Source organism: Pectinophora gossypiella, chromosome 14, assembly GCF_024362695.1.
Source record: "Pectinophora gossypiella chromosome 14, ilPecGoss1.1, whole genome shotgun sequence".
Taxonomy (NCBI): domain Eukaryota; kingdom Metazoa; phylum Arthropoda; class Insecta; order Lepidoptera; family Gelechiidae; genus Pectinophora; species Pectinophora gossypiella.
In genome coordinates, this window is record NC_065417.1 from 13,995,054 (window position 1) to 14,017,519 (window position 22,466).

General features: G+C 36.9%; 2 protein-coding genes across 4 annotated transcripts in view; one reads left to right on the plus strand and one right to left on the minus strand.

Moving 5' to 3' along the window:
• LOC126372833 (uncharacterized) overlaps positions 1-22,466 on the plus strand; it is a 52,439-nt gene that overhangs the window by 17,969 nt on the left and 12,004 nt on the right. Inside the window, exons 17-24 of the mRNA XM_050018742.1 lie at positions 378-526; positions 1,312-1,519; positions 2,106-2,256; positions 3,146-3,344; positions 13,636-13,744; positions 14,931-15,062; positions 15,959-16,170; positions 17,950-18,103. Coding sequence (XP_049874699.1) covers positions 378-526; positions 1,312-1,519; positions 2,106-2,256; positions 3,146-3,344; positions 13,636-13,744; positions 14,931-15,062; positions 15,959-16,170; positions 17,950-18,103 — 1,314 coding nt within the window. The remainder of the gene's footprint in view (positions 1-377; positions 527-1,311; positions 1,520-2,105; positions 2,257-3,145; positions 3,345-13,635; positions 13,745-14,930; positions 15,063-15,958; positions 16,171-17,949; positions 18,104-22,466) is intronic.
• LOC126372816 (glycine cleavage system H protein, mitochondrial-like) lies at positions 8,089-9,948 on the minus strand. Of its 3 annotated transcripts, none has more exons than XM_050018720.1 (2): positions 9,803-9,948; positions 8,089-8,681 (listed from the first exon to the last, which is right to left on the minus strand). In XM_050018720.1, exon 2 carries the CDS (start codon positions 8,672-8,674, stop codon positions 8,171-8,173), a length of 504 nt encoding a protein of 167 aa, XP_049874677.1. In that variant the 5' UTR covers positions 8,675-8,681; positions 9,803-9,948; the 3' UTR covers positions 8,089-8,170. The 3 variants fall into 3 exon arrangements, with proteins under 3 accessions (XP_049874677.1, XP_049874679.1, XP_049874678.1); XM_050018722.1 differs by lacking the exon at positions 9,803-9,948 and adding an exon at positions 9,091-9,225; XM_050018721.1 differs by lacking the exon at positions 9,803-9,948 and adding an exon at positions 9,066-9,223.

Below are 22,466 nucleotides of genomic sequence, written 5' to 3' on the forward strand. Positions count from 1 at the left end.
AGTTCTAAAGTGAGACTTTTTCTAAGTGAGACTAATTCTAAAGTGAGACTTTTTCTAAGTGAGACTAATTCTAAGTGAGACTAATTCTAAAGTGAGACTAATTCTAAAGTGAGACTAATTCTAAAGTGAGACTTTTTAAGTGAGACTAGTTCTTACGTGAGACTAGTTCTAGAGTGAGTCTTATTGTAACGTGAGATTAGTTAGTCCCGACACTCCATTATATTAAATTTAAGTATGGATGCAAAGGTCCTTTTCAAAATGATGAACTCCTAGTCTATCTATCATTTCGTTCTACCACGATAGGGTCTGCGAACTTGATTTAAGTCTGAATGTATGTTTGCTGTTTATTTTACACTCATTTCCATTCCCTCGGCCAGCCTCAAGACCCAGTAAGTCTGGGCCCAGCGGTGGTGGAGGCGAGTATCGTCGCGTTGAGGCTGCGGTATCGTCTGCTGCCCTACTACTACACCCTGTTCTGGCGAGCGCATATCAATGGCGATACTGTTGCCAGGCCGCTGTTCTTTGAGTGAGTTTCAATCAAAATGATATTAAAATTTTAAATTATCACAAGATAATTTATTTATTTCTATTTATTATTATAATAATTTAATTTATTTTTTAACAAGGACAACCTTGTGTGTTTTTCTTTAGCTTTGTGTCATGCCACATAATGTCACATGAATATTGTTTTTGTTTCCCAAAAATGCAAGATTTGAACGCCGTTTAATTGAGTATGTAACAAATTGGCTACGATACAATAATATAATCTTTATTTTCAGACTCAGACCCATAGTATATAATTACAATTTCAACTTCAATGTTCGATAAGCTGCAACAGTCCAAACACTTTCTTGCAAAGTAAAAAAAAAATAACGGTTGCACTTAAGATCTGGTTACATGTCGTTTCTGTAATAGACCAAAAACACATATAAAAACATAAATTATATAATTATGACAACTAATGGTACATAATTTCACCATTGTTTACAAATAATTCGCTAGGCTCAGTGACTGAACTTTTGTTCTTTGATTGTACATTACTTAAAAATAAAACAAGATAAAACTAAAATTTACAATATCAAATTAAAATTGCAAAATGAAATTAATATAAACATAAACAATTTATATTCAAAACCCTGACGCCAGGGTTGATGAGCCTGGTATTCCACCTCACAACACACATCACACGATGAGAAGATTTATATTCTAGAAAGCTGCACTTCTTAAGAGAGTTCCTGTCAATACAAACTTGTCTATAATATTCATCATGATTGCTACCACAGCGGTAAGGTTTGGACACTTTCTCCACAGATCCCCAGAAAACCAGAAACTCCACGACATAGACGAACAGTTCCTCATAGGCCAGTACGTGATGGTGACACCCATACTGGACGAGGGAGCGACCACCACAAAGGCGTTCTACCCAGGCCCGCAGAAGTGGTACAACATTGTAACCGGGGAATACATCGCGTGCGACAAGTACAGCCAAGTTGGGGATCATGAGATGGTCGCTGTTAAGGTTTGTATTTCATTAGTATACTCCACTGAGGGTAGAAGCTAAAACCCGGAACCAGCGGCTTAATGTCCCCTTCTGAAGCACGGAATCATATTACTTTTTCGGCCAATCAGGTGATACCAAATTCCCAAATGGACAGTCTCACAAAGTGATTTCGACAATGGCCCCATCGGGTATCTAACCCGGACCGTGATCGTGATGCCAACTACTCATATCTAACCACTAGACTACGGAGGCTGTTATTGATATTGCACTTTTCATTTATTATGAGGCGTGATAGCCCAGTTGGTAGAACGCTTGCCTCTAACTTTGAGGTCACAGGTTCGAATCCAGCACAGGCCTAAACCAATGATTGTCGAATTTGTTTTCGAATTTATCTTTGAATCATAAATGATTATCGCGTGCTCAGCGGTGAAGGAAAAGATTTTCGGAGGTATGTGACGTAACCTATATTGGGCTGGTTTTCCCTTCGCGGGTTGGAAGGTCAGACAGGCAGTAGCATTTGTAAAAAACCGGACCTGTCAAATCTTCAGGTTAGGTAAGCGGACCCTGTGAGAAACGGGATGATGGAGATGATGATCTATTATAGGGTGGCGCAATCCTTCCACTGCAAGAACCACCGCTCACGGGGCCTGTGACCACGAGCAACACGCGCAGCAGGCCGATACAGCTTCTGGTCGTCCCGGACAACTCCAACATGGCGGCGGGACAGCTGTACTGGGACGACGGGGACAGCCTCAGTGAGTAACCATTCAAGCATGCGATGTAAGGTCGTCGACCTCCGACCGCGTATACATGGTGTTAGTGACATCGTAACGAATACTGAGGGGGATTATTCAGACCATGATTCTGAGTTGATATCAAGTGGAATTTTCCGTCGCAAAATTCATGTATTTTTGTTTTTTTTTTTTTAATAATTTTCAATTCTATACTCTTTCGATGGAAAATTCCACTGGATATTTACTTAGAATAATGAGCTGAGTCATCCCCCTCAGTATTTGTTACGATGTCACTTACACCCTGTACAAGTACATACAAGTAGATAGGGTGTTAGTGTCGTAACAAATACTGATTTTTTTAAATTACTTTTCGTTCCATATTTTTTCGATTGAAAATTCCACTTGCTATCAACTCGGAATCATGGCCTAAATCATCCCTCAAACTTTTCGTTACGATGTCACAAACACCCTGTATAACATAAAATAGCATCACACCTACATAAAGATCAATAAACTACTGTTTTTCAATAGACTTCTTTTTAAAGTCATAGATATATGAAAAGGCATGTTTATTAAGCTCCTTATGGGCTACAATGCCAGTCGTGCGGCCGCTACTGTCGCTCTCGCATTGGACTTTACAGCCATTTTAAAAGCTACCACAGAAACGCTGTTTGAATCATCTGATAAAGATGTAAAGGCCTGAGATGATGATGATGGGGACATATTATGTTCTTTACTGACAGCATGTTTTTGACTACAAATTGGTACTTATTACTCAGTATTTGGTGACCTATGTCCGTAAATAGGTCTGGTGGATATTAGGACCAAGTCCCATACAACTTTGGTCAATCTCCTTTCACTATTAACATACAAATGTGTCTAACAATATACTAAATTTCGTTTTTTACAGACAGCTACGAAGAAAGGAAGTACAGCAACATAGAATTCGCGCTCAAAGATGAGGAATTAAAGAGCAAAGTTGTCTGGTGGGGGTATGGAGTGCCATCAATAAATAACATTACAGTTTTAGCTCAGAACTTCCCTGTCAAAGCGGCAACTGTCAACGGGAACCCAGCTCAATTCCACTACACGGGCAAGTCGAAAATGCTACAAATATACAACCTAAACTTGCCATTAGATAAACCCTTCACGATCAAATGGACTTACAAGAGTTTGGTCATGAAGAAATTGAAGAATTTCCTAAATGTCATCAGTAATAAGGTTAGTAAGATTACTTGTAAGGGGAAAGGTTGTTCGGAGTATGATTGAGTTTAAGTAGTGTTTATTGTGTGTTGAGATGAATATCTAGCTTTGAGCTAGGATGTCCGGAGTTCACTTTTTAAGAATTTCTTTAGCTGTTACGGTAGGCTGTTTCAGTGAAGGTACCTTCTAGAACATACATAAACATAACATAAACTCACGCCCGTAATCCCTAATGTGTCTTGTTTACAAAGTATATAATGCCTTTGTTCTGTTTTGCGTAGGTCTCTAGTAAGACCTAAAAAAATATACAAGTTTATACAAGTCAAGTCAAGTTCAGTTTTGGTTGATGGTGTTGGTAATCCACCTCACAACCCACACGATAGAATTAGACCTCTCGGTCCAGTGCTACCATCTACGTCCAAAACTTAAAAAGTGAACTTCAGTTCGAATAATGTAATCGGTGTTACCCATCCTTTATGTAAGATCTACCATTTTAGTAGAATACCAAGGAAAATGCATTTTTGTAGGATATAAGACTTTTAAATGGAGTTTTGTAAAATACGAATTTAATGTATGTCGTTTATTGTCAGGTACAAAGAACATGAAATCAATGCAATTAAAATGACAATGTCAACTTGCCAATTAAAAAATACTTTTAATATATGAGGGAATTATCCTAATGTTTTGGTCTAGTCATAAGTTTTATTGGTACTGTCAGTATCCTAACCATAGAATGGAGAATGATACTGCGTATAGAATGGTAATACTCCGCCCCGCGCCAATTAGTATCGGGCGCCGAGATACATTTACCTCACCCCCTCTGGGTCTAACTTTAGTCCATAGCCCGCTAAGGAGCAAGGGGAGCATGCGCGGATTGTCTCACTCGCACCTATGCGGTAAGACGGCTGACTATTCATAATCATATACAAAATAAGAGTAAAAAGTGGATATTTGTTTTTTTTTTATGTATTTACTTCGAATAAGTACTTAATATTAGAACCATTATCATTATAAGTATTCAAATCGTTGACTCACGATTAAAACGAATCTATAATACAATGCAAGCTTTTGCTTTTAAAAAAAGAAGGCATTGGATGACATTGTTTGCGTTCAAGATTTCAATGCAACGGTTTTTATACTTCTTAAAACGCATGATTAGATGACAGACAACATAACAGCACGCCTTTAACCCTGCAGAGGGGTTCCTTACCAGCTATGTTTAAGTCCATGTAATAGGTGGGAGCCTATTGCCATTTACCGGGCACAAAACCTGGAAACCACGTGATATCTATTATCTACGATCCAAATATGAATTCGAAACTCATAACGTCGAATTCCCACTCCTCACCAGCTATGACTCGCTAGAATGACATAAGGACAGATAATAGTATATCGCCTAGCGGGTAAGAGAAGAGAGATAGATGACTCTTTCTCACTAACGGTATACGCCTTAGTACGAAAGAGAAGAGAGATATTTGACTCTAACCATGCTACGTTTTAAGGAGTATAAAAGAGGCTTTTTAACATGTTCACTTTAAATATTTTTTGTTTGATGTGGTATTACGAAGTTAGACTAAGTTAAAAATATTTTATGTAAGTACTAATCTATAACTTCATGTATCTCATTGTCAACTATCATTTATTTGCTCAATTATTGCGTCTTTGCTATTTTTTATCTACTAAATCCTATTTCTATTGTCTACATTTTTTAGTATTGATGTGTTTTGTATATAAAGGTATTATACTTATCGATTCTTACAGCCACGTAAACTGATGTCTTCAATATGTAAATAGTGGTACAGATTCTGACATATACAAACTTAAATTTAATTTAATTTGCCAGTTCCAAAACTAGCTGTCTCTTGCTTACACTAATTGTAAGTAAAGGACACCACTATTTTTAAACTAAATTAAAATGTAGTTTTGTTCGTCAGAATTACTACTATTTTTCGTTTTAATAATAGCTGGTCACTATATGTTCAGGGGGCTTAAAAAGGCCACATTGAAGCAATTCACGTTAAATAGCAATATTGCTATTTGACATTTCTTGACATTGCGCACTTACTTTTATATGCGCAAATGTCAAATTTCGATATTGCTTTATAAATGAATGGACAAGTGTCTTTTCACTGTATGACGACCGGATGCCATAACATACAAAATAGTAGTGCTTTGATTTGGCCTTTTTAGACCACTAGGTTTCAAAAACCCAAGACAAAGTACCCATAGCACAATGCAATGGTCTTAATCTTTGTGCGACCGTACGACGCGCCGCACTCTTTACAACAATGATGAATTTTCGCCAAGTTTAATAACTTTTAAGTAACTATGTACATTATGTTTGTCACTTTTATAGTACAATGAAACCGACATATCTTGTCCATACAATAACATGTGATACTTAATGATTTTGGAAATGTGATAAAAATGTTTGCGCTTATTTTTGGGCTGAATAAAATGTAATTAGATTACTCAACCTGACTAGAAAGATAAGATTTGCTTGTCACAGAGCTGTTTTTTTTTAAACATAAGCTCACGACTGTATCCCCCAATAGGCTACTTTCCAACTAGTCATATCAGTTACTTTTTACTAAACGTCAAAACACGAAATTACCATGGAATTTTTATGAAAAAGCTCACTGTGACGTCATAGAAAAACGTGATAAAATGTCGGCCTTAATATTACGTAATCTTGATTAAAATTCATAAATAAGAAAAAAAAAATCATTCGTGAATTTAAGACGTGTCTTTGTTTAGGTATCAGAATTTCATCATCAATAATTTATCTTGAACCTAGTAGTACTAGGTTCTAGGTTAATTACTAGGCTAGTACACGACCCAATTGGGCAGTTTCCTAGGTCAAAGAAAAATTATGAAATTTTGATTACTAAATAAATATAGATCTGAAGGTGACAAAAACTTTAATAAAGAAAAATGTAAATGTAATGTATGTGATAAGCGCGTCATTTTGTCAAGTTTTTCTATGATATCACAGGTTGCTTTTTCATACAAATTCCATAGTAATTTCGTGTTTTGACGTTTAGTAAAAAGCAACTGATTTGACTAGTTGGAAACTAGCCTATTGTGGTAAACAGAGGTACGTCTATCGCAAGATAAACTATTCCCCGTTTTAACGTAACATGATTAGAAGAGAAGAGATATAGGACATCTCTTTATCGCACTAACGAGACTACAGTTAAGTACGAAAGAGACGACAGATATCGTCGCTGACGTCGCTAACTGACGTATCTTACATTTTTGGCGAATATGATTTGCGCCTTTTGCTATTGTCAATAAGACACAAATTATTTTAGCAAAAAATTGCAGATACGTCAGTTTGCAAAGTTAGCCACTATATGTCACTCTAATTCTGCTACATTGTAAGGGGTGTGAAAAGAATCCAAACTGCTTTAGCATACTTACAAAGTAATTTAGCAACAAATACGTTGTTTTTAGTCCCCAGCATGATGGCAAGGTTTGTTTAATTATTCTGGTTGGGTTCTAAATAAATAAATGTGATATATTGTTATAATCATACCATGCAATGACAGTGTTAAGTGAAGTTAGGTATTGGTGTTTGCAATAGTTAAATCAGTTTAGTATATCCCTTTTAGTTGGCAACGCATATTTTATGGAACACATGTCTTTTTTAGGCAAAAATTTAAAAAGCCTTTCCGTAATATTATATTGACCAATAACTTTGATAGCACACGCCTAGTATATCCCTTTTAGTTGGCAACGCATATTTATGGAACACATGTCTTTTTTAGGCAAAAATTTAAAAAGCCTTTCCGTAATATTATATTGACTAATAACTTTGATAGCACACGCCAAACGGGTTGGCCGGGATGCCTATTCCCGGGTTAATCATTCATTTTAAAATTAACAGTTGTCAATCATCCGTCCCTTTCCTTTTCCGCGGATAAGAATATGACAGGTATAACTTAAAATAAAATTAGGATGTGTCTGCAGGAATCGGGGTCAATATGTTTTTCTTTCCTGATTTTTTGTATTGTTACTGTAGCATCCGCTCCTAATATACAATGAGAGGATTCTCATAGTAAATACTTTCTTTTGATAATTATTTGAAAGTTGCAAACTAGACATCTAGTTGCTTTTAATGCTAGTTTCGCCAAAGAATCAATTCGGAACTGTTTTAACTATTACAACACTATGTCTAGCAGAAAAAAGTACATAAATAGTTATGAGTTCGAAGTGATGCCAAAGGTAGATAATGATTGTGTTTAACCATTTATATTTTAGTTCTAATTGCACTAATAAACATTCACGCACATTATCTTGTTTTTCATTCACTGGCCTTATCTGTGAGAAGTATATAAACAACTAAATAGTAAGTAACGAGTTTGATAAAATTATAGTGAGGAAGAAATTGTTTAGTTTGTTTACAAAATACCTACCTAAACTTTAAAATATTCCTAAAACTTGATTAAAGATAATCCATTTTATGTTTAGGTACTCATGTTAGTGTAAGGAAGAATGAAAGGGTGACCTTTGCCTGGCAGGGAAATAATATACTTAAGCTAAATAAACAAACAAACTCATGTTTTGAATGAAATTATGCTGTCTTATTTAATAGCCCAAATGTGCAGCAAACTGACGAATTTTCACCATTCAACAATAAAACCACTATTAACACAACATTACTTTTTATTCTCTCTAAAATCACGTTATAATTTAATAAAAACTAGAAATCTTTAACCCACATACGTAACTAATGTTCCTTTTCTACGTCTGTCTTCAAAAAAGTTTCATACTGTTGTTCAGTCATGAGTTCTTTTAGTTCCTCCGGTTTGGTTAATTGTAGTCTGAATAACCACCCATCTTCATAACAGGATGTGTTGATCAGTGCTGGTTTGGTTTCTACTTCTTTATTCTTTTCTAAAACTTTGCCGCTAACTGGTGAGTATATTTCACTGGCTGCTTTAACACTTTCTAGGGCTCCACATTCGTCACCAGCGGTTAGTGTAACTCCAGTTTCGGGCAGCTGTGCAAACACCACATCCCCGAGGGAATCTTGGGCATATTTGCTGATACCCACAGTCCCAATGTCGTTATCCACTGATATCCATTCGTGCCTATCAGTGTATCTCCTCTCAGAGTCACTGCTGTATCTATAGTAGAGCTCACAATAGGTGGGTTTGAGATTCGACTGGAGAATGCAGCGTTTGGATAGATATTGTCTTGTTGTAGCTAAAATACACCTTTGAAGAGCCATTATTTATCTGTAACAAATATGTTTAGCCTTATTTTTCATAGACTTATAAAAGGGCTGATTGCAAATACTTTGTTTAACCTGCCTTCTTAAATTTCTTTTTGTTTAAAATTACACTCTGTTCACTAGACTATAAGTAGTTTTGTTGTATAGAATAAGTGATGAAAACATTAAGTCTTAAAGAGATTAAAATGAAAATAATTATAAACATTTATGTATAGCACTGTCAAAGACTACTAAACCATTAAATGAAGGATGTAGTGATATTAACAATAGATAGGCCTACAGAATAAAATACTAAATAAATAAATATAATATCAGGTTTGTGTACTACTCTTTTTCAATTATAATAACATATGGTTTCAACACAGGTACAAAATGTTGAGATACCCACTTTATTTTATGATGTGTGCTCAAACCTGTATAAGGAAGCCTGTGTGTGTGTAAGGGAGCTCTTAAAATAACATAGATATTTAAAAACACTACTGATCACAAACTAAGAAATAACTTATCTGCCAAGCATAAAACATTGTAACAATAACACTTTCTCACTGAATACAGAAAGCGATTGATAGTGTGATGTGGTAAGAATAAGTAGGCATTAAGATAACGTGACCTCTGTGAACCGTAGGCGTTTATTGAGTTGTACATCTTTAATGGGTCTTTAGGCAATAGGATACTCAGAAAAAAGAAAGAAGTAGTTAGGTTTTTATTTTTATAGGGGGTATCCTATCTTTCAATTGACACTATATGAATAATAACCTACTCTTATTATTATAATTCATAGGCCCGATATATGAAAACGACATACAAATAATAAAAATACTTTAAATGTAATTATGGCAATAGCTGTTTCAGGTGCGCGACAACATTCTCAAAGGCGGTAGGCGTTTATCATCTATTCGCTGCTTAGGATTACAACTCAAGTGAATGCAAATATCCTTTCAAAAATGATGAATCATGGTTTACCGTACCCATCTTAGAAAGATTATCAGGTGGGCTGTGGATGGGTGTTGTGATTTGGGTGACCTATGGCTCTGTCGGCCTTTCGTTCCCTTGAGGGATTACCGGCGAGACTTTGTAAATACTTAATTTCTAGAGTACCTAATAAAAAAGAATAAAATTACTTACAAAATCTTCTAAAAGTCAAGAATATGCCGAGAATTGAACTAAAGTAGGTATTATTATATGTTTTTTAAACAATTTTTCGTTAATCAGCTGAGCTGCTTGACAGAAAATATTTGGAAACCAATTGAAAATTGAAAACTATTTGAGTTGAGGTTAGATTCGTTCCGAAATTTCAAGTCAAACAAAACTTAAAATAATCTGCCGATATTTTTGCAGCTGCATATTCACAAATAAAATAATGATGAAATGTAGTAATAGATCAAATACGTCATAATGTGTAATATTTTATCTATCTGCTTCTGAAGTTATTTCTTCTTTCTTGGACAGAAATAACGCTAATTTTTTTTTTTTTTTTTTTGGTTTGGTTTTCCCCGAAGGGTAAGGCAAAGGGAACTATGCCCATACAGCCATGTCTGACGTATTTTTTTTCTTGATGATTAATGAAATGGTGAAAGGTGATGAATGATGATGATGAAACCTAAGCCCCCACCCTCGGAGTAGACTCCTACTCCGAACCCCAAACGAATTAACTCAAAAGTCCGCATAAACTTTTGAGCTATGAAGCGGCTTCCTAGCACGAAGCGAAAATAGGCAGATACACTTTGTTTATTGAATACTCCAATGTAATAACACTCGCGAATGTCTTCCGACTAACTTAATGCGATCATTAACCACAAAACACCACTTCGTATTAATTATTTAGATTATTCAATGAAGAAAGCAACTGTCCCGTTCCCGTTTCCCGCTAAAAAGCCGAAATAACGCTAAGCTCAAAGTTTCTGAACTGATTTAATATGTTGCCAGTTTACAACGTTACCCACAACGTCGGTGGATGCGGTTACGTTATTGATGTATGATACAAAAGCAAGTTTTTTTTCTTAAAAGTATATAATAGTTTAATTACTTATTACAGATCATGATTTTGAGTTGATATCAAGTGGAATTTTCCATTTCAAAAGTATAAAATTGAAAATAATTCAAAAAAATTACCAAAAACATGAATTTTGCGACGGAAAAATCCACTTAACATCAACTCAGGATCATGAATCATCTCTTAAAGTTTTCGTTACGATGTCATTAACAAGTATTTACGTCTCTGTATTTACAAGTAGTTCATAACAACACAAAACTAAAAATGCTAATGAACTTTAATGTGTTGAAACATGAGGTCCGTGTTGATCTATGCATGAAACCCATATGTAGTTCATTCGTGGTATTGCGGCATTCAAGTCCAGAGATTGCTGTGGAAAGAAAAAAGACATATATTTATTTATTTATTTATTTATTTATTTATACTTATATCTAATAGTACAACCACATCACCATTACAGGCAAGCCCAATGCGATGATGGAAAAACAAGGTACCTTTAAGAAGCCAAATAAACATTCATACAAAATTAACAAAAATGAATAAAAACTATATGACAGAAAATAACAACTTTACAAACAATATCAATAAAAAAACATATACCATTAACTATTATTAAAAATTATTTAAAGTAGAATTAAGATAAATCAAAGTGGTACGGTCTAAAATCTTAATAACAGCAGTAATTCCACCATTTTAATTATATGCATATTACTACATATCACGTGTTAGGCCATCCCATTACTATTAAATAACAAAACTGACAACTAAGAATTATTAACAACAATAACAATAAATTAACAATCAAATATTATGTCAATGAATCTAGATATCTTAATGTTGTGGCTGTGAATTTCGACAACGGACAATGCAATAGGTCAATATGTTTGGAAACTCCATTAAGGATTCGAAGCGCTGTGGTCAGAGGGGCATGTTTGAGAATATTCGTCCTGCACACTGGTAAAGCAAACATGTCATCGCGTGGACCTTTTCTCAATCTCGTATATGGAACTATGAGATTTATGCCTGCTAAAACATTTGGATTATTCAATTCTCCAATGAAAATTTTGTAAACATAAGTAGCTAAAGCCAGGTTCCTTCTCACCTCCAATGAGTAGTAGCCGACCATTCCCCGAACAAATTGACTCGGATACATTAAGGGGAAGAGGGGATACACACCATATAGTTTGTAATATAGAGCCCTTAGAAATTTGTTTTGCATTTTCTCAAGCATGAGTTTATATTTTTCTTCATTGGGGTTCCATATAATAGAGCTACTTTCAAGGCGGCTTCTAACCAGCGCATCGTACAAACATTTAACTGCCGTAACATTACCAAAGTCCTTAGTTTGCCTGAGTACGAATCCTAAATTCCGAAATGCTTTTTTACAAATGTCTGTGATATGCGTACTGAAAGATAGATCCTGTGTCAATGTCAACCCTAAATCACGAACTGAGCTTACTCTCTTCAGACTCGTTCCGTTCATGGTATAATTGTAGTGTTTGGGATGTGTCGCTCGTGTGCATGTCATCACGCTACATTTAGAGATGTTAAAGTAAAGTTTGTTTGCTTTACTCCACTCAACTACTTCGTTAATATCTCTTTGCAGCCTGTCACAGTCTTCCGTGCTATTTATTGTCATAAAGAGTTTTAAGTCATCTGCAAACATCAAACACCTCGAACCCTCCAAAACATCGGGCAAGTCATTTATCATAAGCAAAAATTCCAATGGCCCAAGATTACTACCTTGGCTCACACCTGACAAAGTTTTAAAACTCTCTGACACGTGCCCAAAGTAATCGACGTACTGTTTCCGGTCTGATAGGTAACTGGAAAAAAAGGACAGTAGAGCAGGCGTAAAACCGGCTATAGCTAATTTATGTAAAAGAATATCATTATCAACTGTATCAAACGCCTTTCTAAAATCAAAATAAGCTATGTCTACCTGCCCTCCTACTCTAGCATCCAAGGCAGACGTTGCTTCCTGCATGAAACACATGTGATTTGTGTGCGTACCACGCCCCGGCCGAAACCCATGCTGAGAGTCAGACAGTGTAGAACTTAATTGTGAATATATTGAAGCATGCAAAATGGATTCGAATATCTTAGCAAATGTGGAGAGTATGGCAACCGGCCTGTAACACGAAACTTCAGTACTAGTATGTATAGTGACTAGATTTGAAAAAAGTAGGCTGCATTGATGGTTTGAATATTGTAGAAAAATTTTATAAGGAATTATTAGTGAAATGGAGAATCACGATGTTTTGCTCGTTATCGTTAGCCAAATGTTTATAAATAAATATTTCTGAGGAAATTAAAATATTAGCTGGTCACATTCTAACTGTCAAAGTCACAAAACGTCATTATTCGTCCAACCATGACTGAAAGATGTCAAATGAAGTTTATAGAGAAATTTGATAATCAAAATAATATTATTTACGTTGGAATATTCGTTGGATCGTTAGCTGTCCTCTATTTTTATAGGTACACCAACTTATATTTTTGATTTATGCGTGCCCTTTTGTGCAGAAACGCCGCTAACCCAGTTTTGGTTTTCGCAGATTTCACTTTGTTACTGTCGTGTTTAGCTACGTGCTGGGATGTGTGGCTTGTTACTACGGATTAAATTCCCGCATTTTGCTCAATTATGTGGAGCAGTTGAAGTGCCGTGTGTTGAAAAGCCTGCCGAAACAAGAGATTAAAGTGGAGGCTGTCAGAGTGAGTTGACGCCTTGTTTTGTATGATAAAGAGCGCATTTGTTTGTCTCAACGGTCGTTCACGCTTATTTATGTAATTTATTTCTTTAGAAGTCAATGAGCGAGTCAATTTATAGTCTTTATCAAATAATTACCATACTGTTGCAAATATGTGATTTCAAGCCATTATTTTATAAACAGTTCAGTTCAAGGCAAAGGAAAATGATTCATCTTTTGTAGCATGGTTGTTGTATGTTTTTACTGTTTCAGGGTTGTGAGACATGTGGCTCCAAGGAATGCAACAGGCATGACAGTGGTATCACCACAGACCCCTGGGTGGGGTTGCAAATACACAAACAGTTGGATTTGGCCATAGAAGATGTAAGTAGAGAAACATCTATTGAAACAAACCTTTATTGATTATTTTTCTAGAATGTTTTATAACTCTACTTCAGAATAATTGTGTAGGTTGTAGGTACCTACTTATATAGTTTTGCATAATAAATATTTGGAAATTTTGAGTAGATACTGACTGCTGAGAACATTGTCAGTATTTATATTATTTTTATTATAATATACTACAAACATACCTACTTCAAGAAATCTTATACTGTTAACTACCTACTTTGTTTATGTATGTAAATCAATTAGTTAGCAGATAACTAAGTTGTTATTGATAATTTGGTTAACAAATTATTGTTTGCTGTTTTCTTAATTCATGTTAAGCTTATCTCTTGTTTGTGTTATTTTATGTAAACTTGTTTTTTCGTTTCTTTAAGTGAGTTCCTTTGTAGATTTTTCCCTTTTAAACATGCAATTTTATATATATATATATATATATATTTTATTTTATTATTTTATGCATGCCAGTTCAGAGTAGATTGATACTAAACCCTTTCTAAGGATTTCTCCATTTTGATCAATGTACATTCTTCTAGGTCTACCTATGCTAGCATAGGACTAGTCCTACCAACACCCAACTCCTTTCATAATCCTATTATCAAATCAAATATACTTTATTGCACACAACATACAAAACAAATTTACACAAATGGATGATAGATACAATACAATCTGGTGGCCTTATTGCTAAGCAGCAATAAGGCCTTCCGCTCTATGATCTAAGCTCATAACTATATCTCAATTATATAAGATAGATAGATAAAATACTTTATTGAGCACAATGGACACAAAATACAGATATAAGGACAGCATATACAGAAAAGCACAACAGGCGGCCTTATTGCTCATGCAGCAATAAGCCTTTATTACTGATTTTTTTTTTTCGCATAACATAACTATAGTTTCCATAAATATTAAAGTATCATAGTAGTTTATTTTCTATTTTCTTACATGCCAGTTTGCCCTTTGACAAAGGCCTCCCCAAGAGTGCACCACAATTCCTGATCCAATGCCATTCTATCTCAATTACCCACACCTCAACAAGCATTCTGTTAGTCCAGCATGATAAGTGGTTAGCCGTACCTCCATCTATGTGTAATAGTTGCACCAACTGTCTTAGTGGAAAGCAACTTACAAAAATCTAATTAATAATTTTTTTTTTCAGTTCTACAATACAATATTGGAGCAGTTTATAAATTCGTGGTACAGCAAGATTACTCTGCAGCCATTTTTTATTGATGAACTGCGACACCAACTGAGATATGCATCAGCATGTCTTCTGCAAAGAGCTATTAAGGTAACACATATTATATAGGGCAGATTATTACAAAATGTTTGAGGTTTACATGGTATTATCATAGTAGCAAAGAAAGTGGGTAGACAGATACGTTTGCCATTAGAAAATTATAGATCTACCTACTCCACTCCAATTTCATCAGTCATCCCATCAAATATCGGGAGTCATATATTCCTAAATTTAAAGCGGTAAGAACCCAGTTATGTGTTTACATTTAAATTATTATAAAGTAATACTATATATCGCTATATCGCCGCCTTATAGTGAAAGCCATGTAAGCGCTTTTTTGAAAAATCCTTTAATGTGATTGTCTTGAACGAAACCTTTCTTTCAATTAATTTCAATCTGGGTCAAAATTGAGAGCACAATTTTTTTACCTAGTTTGAAACTAGCGTGATATGTATGTTTGTGCCGCGTTAATTATTTAAGGTAATCGGGAAAATCGACCTTTTTACCTAAATGACCAGTCAAGCTGGCTAGTCTGTCCGGCTTTAATTTGACGACCTGGCAACCCTAGTCTTACCGCTTTATTCCGTACAAAAAACAAGTTTATTGAGAAATGAAATGCCCTAATCTCTAGCGTTTCCGAACTGTCCATAGTTGGTCTTGAAAATCATCTATACTGTCAATAGTATTGATTCTAAACTACTGACTATTGCAAGACATTGTCGCCAACATACGAAAGTTTTAACTGGATATTTGCAAAAGATCAAAGATTCTAGATAGATGACTGTGGAAGAAGTAAGAGGAATTCCATAGTCTCTGCTTATCCCGGTCAGAAATAGGCGGGAGTTTATGTATGTATGTGTGGTAATGATATTGTCTTCCTGTGTTCGAACTTTCGAAGAACCACCCACTATGTATTTTTTTTTACTGACAACACTTTTTGCCCCCAGATAAACTACTCGCGCTTTATAACAGAGCGCCTGTTACCATGCGCGTTGCGTCACTACACGGTGTGCGCAGAGCGACCCGACGCGGCGCTACTGGACTCCAAGCTCGCTGTCCACCCTGCAGCGGCCAGCCGGCACGCAGAGCTGCGCTACCTGCGAGCCATCACCAACGCTATCATGCCATATCTGCTCAAGAACAATGAGCTTGAGAACTCGTGAGTATATCCGTTTTTAAAGGATGTCCTAACACCCTGTATATGTACCATTGCTAGGCACAGGCCTCCCCGCAATCAACTAATTGGCTCGTGTACTGGGTTCGGTAGGTAGGTAGGTTAGGTATATTATGCGGTCTCCGAAGCACAGTCTGGAGAAGCAGATCATCGTTGGGCAAGTGGATGGCAAACGTGCGCGAGGAAGGGCGCCTACGAGGTGGTCTGACATCGCGAAGAAGACGGTGGGCGGCAGCATACAGAGGGCGGTCCACGCAGCATATAGCCGTACCGAGTGGAAAACCATAACCTGTGGTCGCGATCCTCAGCAGTGAGGGAACGACGAAGAAGAAGAAGAGACTAGGTTCAAAATAAATGATGAAATTCTGATTACTAAATAAAGACAGATCTAAAACGAAACTAATGATGTCACATAGTGTTCTTGCTTAAAGCTAATATGTAAAAATATAATAAATAAATAAAGTAAAATTAAATTCATACCGACAAACAAACCCCGCTTCACCTTAGTATTATATAAATAATCCATTTAAATTAAAAGTAAAAAATATTTTTTGTCTATGGCAATTCTGTGACAAGCTCTCGTAAATAAAACAACGCAACGTGATAACAAGTGGTTTAATTTCCGAAATACACTGTAATTCGTGCAAGAAACACCATCAACCCAACACGTTTTATTTAACGTTTAGTAAAATAAAAAGTAACTGATTTGACGAGTTGGAAACTAGCCTATTTATATTTTTTGCAATAAAGTGTATCCAAGTGTGAGGGTGCGTGTGTGTGTGACTGGATAAAGCGAAAGCGGTGTATCAAAATCGTAGTAGTGTTGCCCGATAATCGACTGTACTCTATATACACACACACAGTCGATTATCGATTAATAGCCGATTATTTACTAAGTTCCTAAATAATATAAATATCGATGTGCCTATCGATTATAATCTAATAATTGATAGATATAATCGATTATATCGATTGTAAAATAATTGTAATAATGGATTAATGGGCAAGAATAAGCAACTTTCGCAAAGGCCGGTCATAGGATGGGGTCACCCAAAAAAAAAAAAAAGTTTTCATCTCGAGCTCCTCTGGGTTCGGAAGCCGTTGGTCCCGGCTGCATTAGCAGTCGTTAATAACCACCAATCCGCACTGGGCCCGCGTAGTGATTCAAGGCCCGATCTCCCTATCCATCCATAGGGAAGGCCCGTGCCCCAGCAGTGGGGACGTTAATGGGCTGGTGATGATGGGCAAGAATACATCGTAGTCGCGGGAGACATTTATGAAACAAATAAAAGAGAAGGTGCAGGTCGTGTCGTATCAGGTAAAGGTTTTGGCGGGAAGAAGAGAGGAATGACGATTACTCCACCGACAAAAGCGCAGCAGAATAAAGAGAGAGAGAACGGGAGATAGCGTGTGCTTATGTATGTGTAAAGTGTGTATTGTATTTGTTTGTAAGCCTGCTTCTATGCTGTTCTGGGAGCAAATAAAAAAACATAGAAAACGTTGAGCTGCTTGTCTTCCCGGGCATGTCGTAAAAACCGACAGAGGGATTGTGTCCTCTAACATGATGGACTAATGTTATGGGCGACAGGCTGATCCCTTATCACCATAAGGTTCATCATATCCAGCTAACGACATCGTATCAACAGTGGCTGCAAGTTGTTTTTGATTACTTGTGGCTCTGCCCACCCCATTAGGGATTACGGGCGTGAGTTTATGTATGTATGTATGTATGTGTAAGCCTTTAACTAAATCCTTCCTTCACAGAGTATTCCGCGTGCTTATAAGGGAGATATTCTCGGGCTGGGTGCTCCTATCGCTGACAGACGTGTTGGCAGACCCCTACATACTGAACACGCTCATAGTGCTCGCTACGGGGGACGAGACCATGGCGCAGCTACCAGCCTCGCCCAATTATACGGTGAGTCCAAGATATGCTGGAACATACAACAAACTCTAGCCATGCCCAGTTTATGCTGGCTTCACGCGTCGAACTGTCGAAAGATCAATTTACACTGGCTATTATTATTATTTGAAAGTGGTGAGGGCCGGACCGAATGCAGCCCGCGAGGTCACTGCGACCTTGACAGATCTATTGTGACCTTAAATCCCTACATTTAAATATCCTCCTCTAGACCGATCCGTTCGAATAGATCCAACGTCTTTTTGGGAGAAAGCTCCATGACTTCCTGGGGGTCCATTATGTGGCCCCCAAGTGTACGGCTTCTACTATGTATGAGAGCCTCACAGCTGCATAGCAGATGTAGTGGCGTCTCATCTTCCCCTAAGCAGAATCTGCATAGAGGAGACTCGGTCAGCTCCATTCTGTGTAGGTGCTTATTGAGTCTACAATGCCCCGTGAGGGCCCGTATCAACAACCTAACCTGCCCCCTAGTGAGAGTAAGGATTTTTGATGATAATTTCTTAGAAAAAGGTCTAATCAGCTGCTTTGAATGTTTTAGGCCAACTGAGTGTACACTGGCTAGTGTACAAAGGACGAAGTTGGCTCGACAATTATAGATCTATCGCGTTGGTCTAACAAATAGCTCGATGACGTAAGGGTACTTCATCTTGCGATGGATGTACCTTTGACTACCCTAATTGGGATATAGTCGGAATGTGTTCCTCTAGTTATTAAATAACTTGTAATGTACCCTCATTGATTTAAAAGATGTGTTGCTGTTGCAGTTTCTTGTCATTTCTTCTCCTCAGCCATAACACCTTGCGAAATGACGTAAATTCAAAAATGTTACATTTACCTTCAACAAGTTTATCCATGATAATTACGTTGAATAAATGATTCTGAAATGATTCTGATTCTGCGCTTATATTATTTTCTTCTGTCATATGCGTTGTGAGGTGGATGACTGACCTCATCAACCCTGGCGTCAGATTATTGAATTACTTACGTAAGGAAATTGTGTTTGGGTCATAAATAATTATCACGTGCTCCCTGATGTGATCTAACCTGTATTGGGCTGGTTATCCCTTCGCGGGGTGGAAGGTCAGCAAGGCAGTCTATAAAAATTCGGACCTGTGAATCTTCAGGTTAGGTAAGCGGACCCTGTGTTCTGCCAACCATTGCCCAATGGCTCAAATTTGCTTCCAAACGTTTTTTCGATTCTGCTCCGCACCACCCAAATCCCCTGGTAGTTGCGGCTTCCGAGTACATTACTGAAAAGTATCGGCGTCCGAAGGACGTAATATACGATCCCGACGACCCGATTACTCTAGCCATAGAGGCAGCCAATCAGCTCGCGACACCAAACACTTCAGGACCCCGATACCGACCCCGCCGGCGTGGTCGACGATTTCCCTCATTCAGCGCTTATCGCTATCGACCCACTAGGGTCGATTAATTCTTTCAAATATTTTTCCTCTCAGACGACGCCCTGAGCCGAGGTTCGCGCCCAACTGGGCACCCTCAGGCCTGTTGTCTTAAACGTTGTACCGGGTGAGAGCCTTCAGCGCTCCCCATTTGTCCGGCTAAGTAGTTAATGCCATCTGCGGCAAATCTACAATAAGTCACGTCAAAAAAAAAAGGACCCTTGAAAACGGGTTGACGCTAGGGAGATGACGTAAGAATGTTTATTTAGTTTGTATGATGTCACTAATTATTCCATTGTCTAGGACACCATATATATGTAACAGCAACAGTGTCCATCCATGTTTAGAACATGACGAGCCTTTGAATAAATTATGAATTTCATCGGTGCTTAGAATTGTAATGACTGCGGATTTTATTTTTAATTTTCATAGCGACGTGGTTGCTTCGTTTTACTTATACAACACGGCTTTCGTCACTATCCGGATGGCCTGGGTTCGACATCACATCAAAAAAATAATTGTGATCGCTAGTTGGTTAGGTTACTAATACGAGTAAGGAAATGCTAAAATATCGAGAGTTATTGAGGACAGAAGAGGCAAGATGATTGGACACTGAATAAATCACGACGAATTTATTAAAAACATCATAGAAGGAAAGCTACGAGGAAAAAGAGGAAGGAAAAGACCAAGAAGAGCTTCATGGAACAGATAAAGAGAAGGTGAACGTCGTGTCTTGAAAGGAAGTGAAAGAATTGGCCTTTGATAGACAAGAATGGAGAATACTACACCGACAAGAGGGTGGCTCTTAAATTAATAATGATGATGAAGTTGGTTAGTACATTACAAGCTGATCATCCGATCATGTGAAATGCTTCGGAAGCTATAGGTTCCCGCTATTATTTACTCATTGTTTTTATTTACAGTAAGAAAAAGAAAGAAAGAAAGAAAGAAAGTATTTATTATTAGAGGACACCACAGTAACAATACAAACACAGTAGGGGAAAAAAAAATTACACAAAATCACAATTATTAACAAAAACGTAAAAGAAACAAATCTCCTATTTTTCTCCTCTGTAGATCACAATTATCGACATACGATTTAAAATATCAATAATATCACTTATACGTACTTAGGAAAGCACGTGAAGCTGTTGGTCCCGGTTACTACTTACTGATGTAGGTACGTAGTCGTTACATGAGTCATGTCAGGGGCCTTTGGCGGCTTAATAATAACCCTGACGCCAGGGTTGATTAGACTGGTAATCCACCACATAACCCACACGATGGAAGAATAAGAATACTAGTTTTAGCAGAGAAAATATAAGTTGTAGTGGTTAAGTAGTGTAAATTTTTGCTAAGACAAAAGTAACGACATAAGTCAATATAAAATACATTGGTGTTCATATTGTAGATTACAACAAAGAGTTTTAACAAGAAATACACTTTTAAATCACTATTGAAGTTATTCTCTTCTTCTTATAGTGTCGATGGCAAACTCAATAGTATCGCCCCAAAACTTGGCAACAAGTATGGCGCTATCTGCAGCGCTAATCAGATCCTCCTGCGTGCAGGTGTTCGGGCACGCAGGACACGATGTAAGATGTTCCATCGTTTGGGGAACAGTGCCGCACTCGCACTTTAAGTCCGAGCCATCCGAGAAACCCCACCTGAACAAATTGTCCTTACTAGTTAGTTATTAAGGTGATGCGTGTCAATCAGCTAGGTAACGCTGCGTCAGCAGATGGCGTTACTTCTGCATTTTTCGTATTTTTTTCCATTTATTCGTTTAGTGTTGAGTTCTGACCCAGTGAAACGTTAGGTGGCGAAATCTTACATACATTATCTTTAAGTTAAGCTACAATTTTGAAGTATTTACTGCAGATATCATATTAAAACATTGCATCAAAAGTTGGTGTCATTTCAATTTGTGTACAAACACGAAGCTGTCACACACACATGCGAACTAGGTTAGCTATTAAAAGAGATGCATAATTTGAAGTCTACTTCTAACTTCTAAATGGCGCATTTGGTAAAGCAGTCGCCGCCATTCTTAAGTTTCACGGTTCAAACCCAAGTGCATGTTTTAATTGTTTTTATACTTTTTGTATTTTTTTTTACAATTGAATTTGGCGAACCCGTTTATTTGTTACGGAATTTTCAAAAAGTATCACTTTTACCAGTAATATTATAATTATACAATAATGTACTTTGCACTAAAGTACCTTCCGTAATTTCCGTATTTTTTATTTTGTAAAATTCTAACAGGCATTAATCGCATCAGTGAACATGCGGCTAACTAAAAAACTACTGAACGGATTTTCATACGGTTTTCACCAATGAGTAGAGTGATTCATGGGCGTGCTTTAGGGTATATAATTTATACAAGTATTTTTTGTTTGTATAAAATGGTTCAAAAATGATGATGAATATCAAACATAATTATCGTTACAAATATAGCCGACTTGGAGCTTTCGGCGAAAACGCTGCCTGAGCCCATTGAGATGTAACAAAACAACGTATGGTTGAATTGTTCCATTTTTGTAGGTCTACCGGAAAGTCCACAATATGTCATAATAATTATATTGTGTATAAAGAATTGTGTATATGTATTGTATGATTTTACAAATAACGATCACAGTACAGTAATAATAAGGTAGATTTTTCCTAAATTGCGTCGGTTCAAACTTTGACGCATCGCGTTTGAAAGATGTAATAGCGCTTCAGGACGTCCCGCAAGCACGGCGCTGATGTCGCAGTATCCGCATATAATTATTATGACTTGTCATTTAGTTCCAATAAAATCCGCAGGACTTCATACGTATGTCAGTGACAGCTGGTGATAGCATGCGGGACACTTAGCAGCTAATCGAATTTTATGTTGTTTTCGCGCCCAGTCCAGACGACTTGCAGCGCATTTCTGGACTTATATTTACGCGTGGTGTTTATTGTTAGGTTAA

What these genes read in the sequence shown, in the direction of transcription:
- LOC126372816 (XM_050018720.1), bottom strand. Translation starts at nt 8,674, where the DNA reads ATGGCTCTTCAAAGGTGTATTTTAGCTACAACAAGACAATATCTATCC.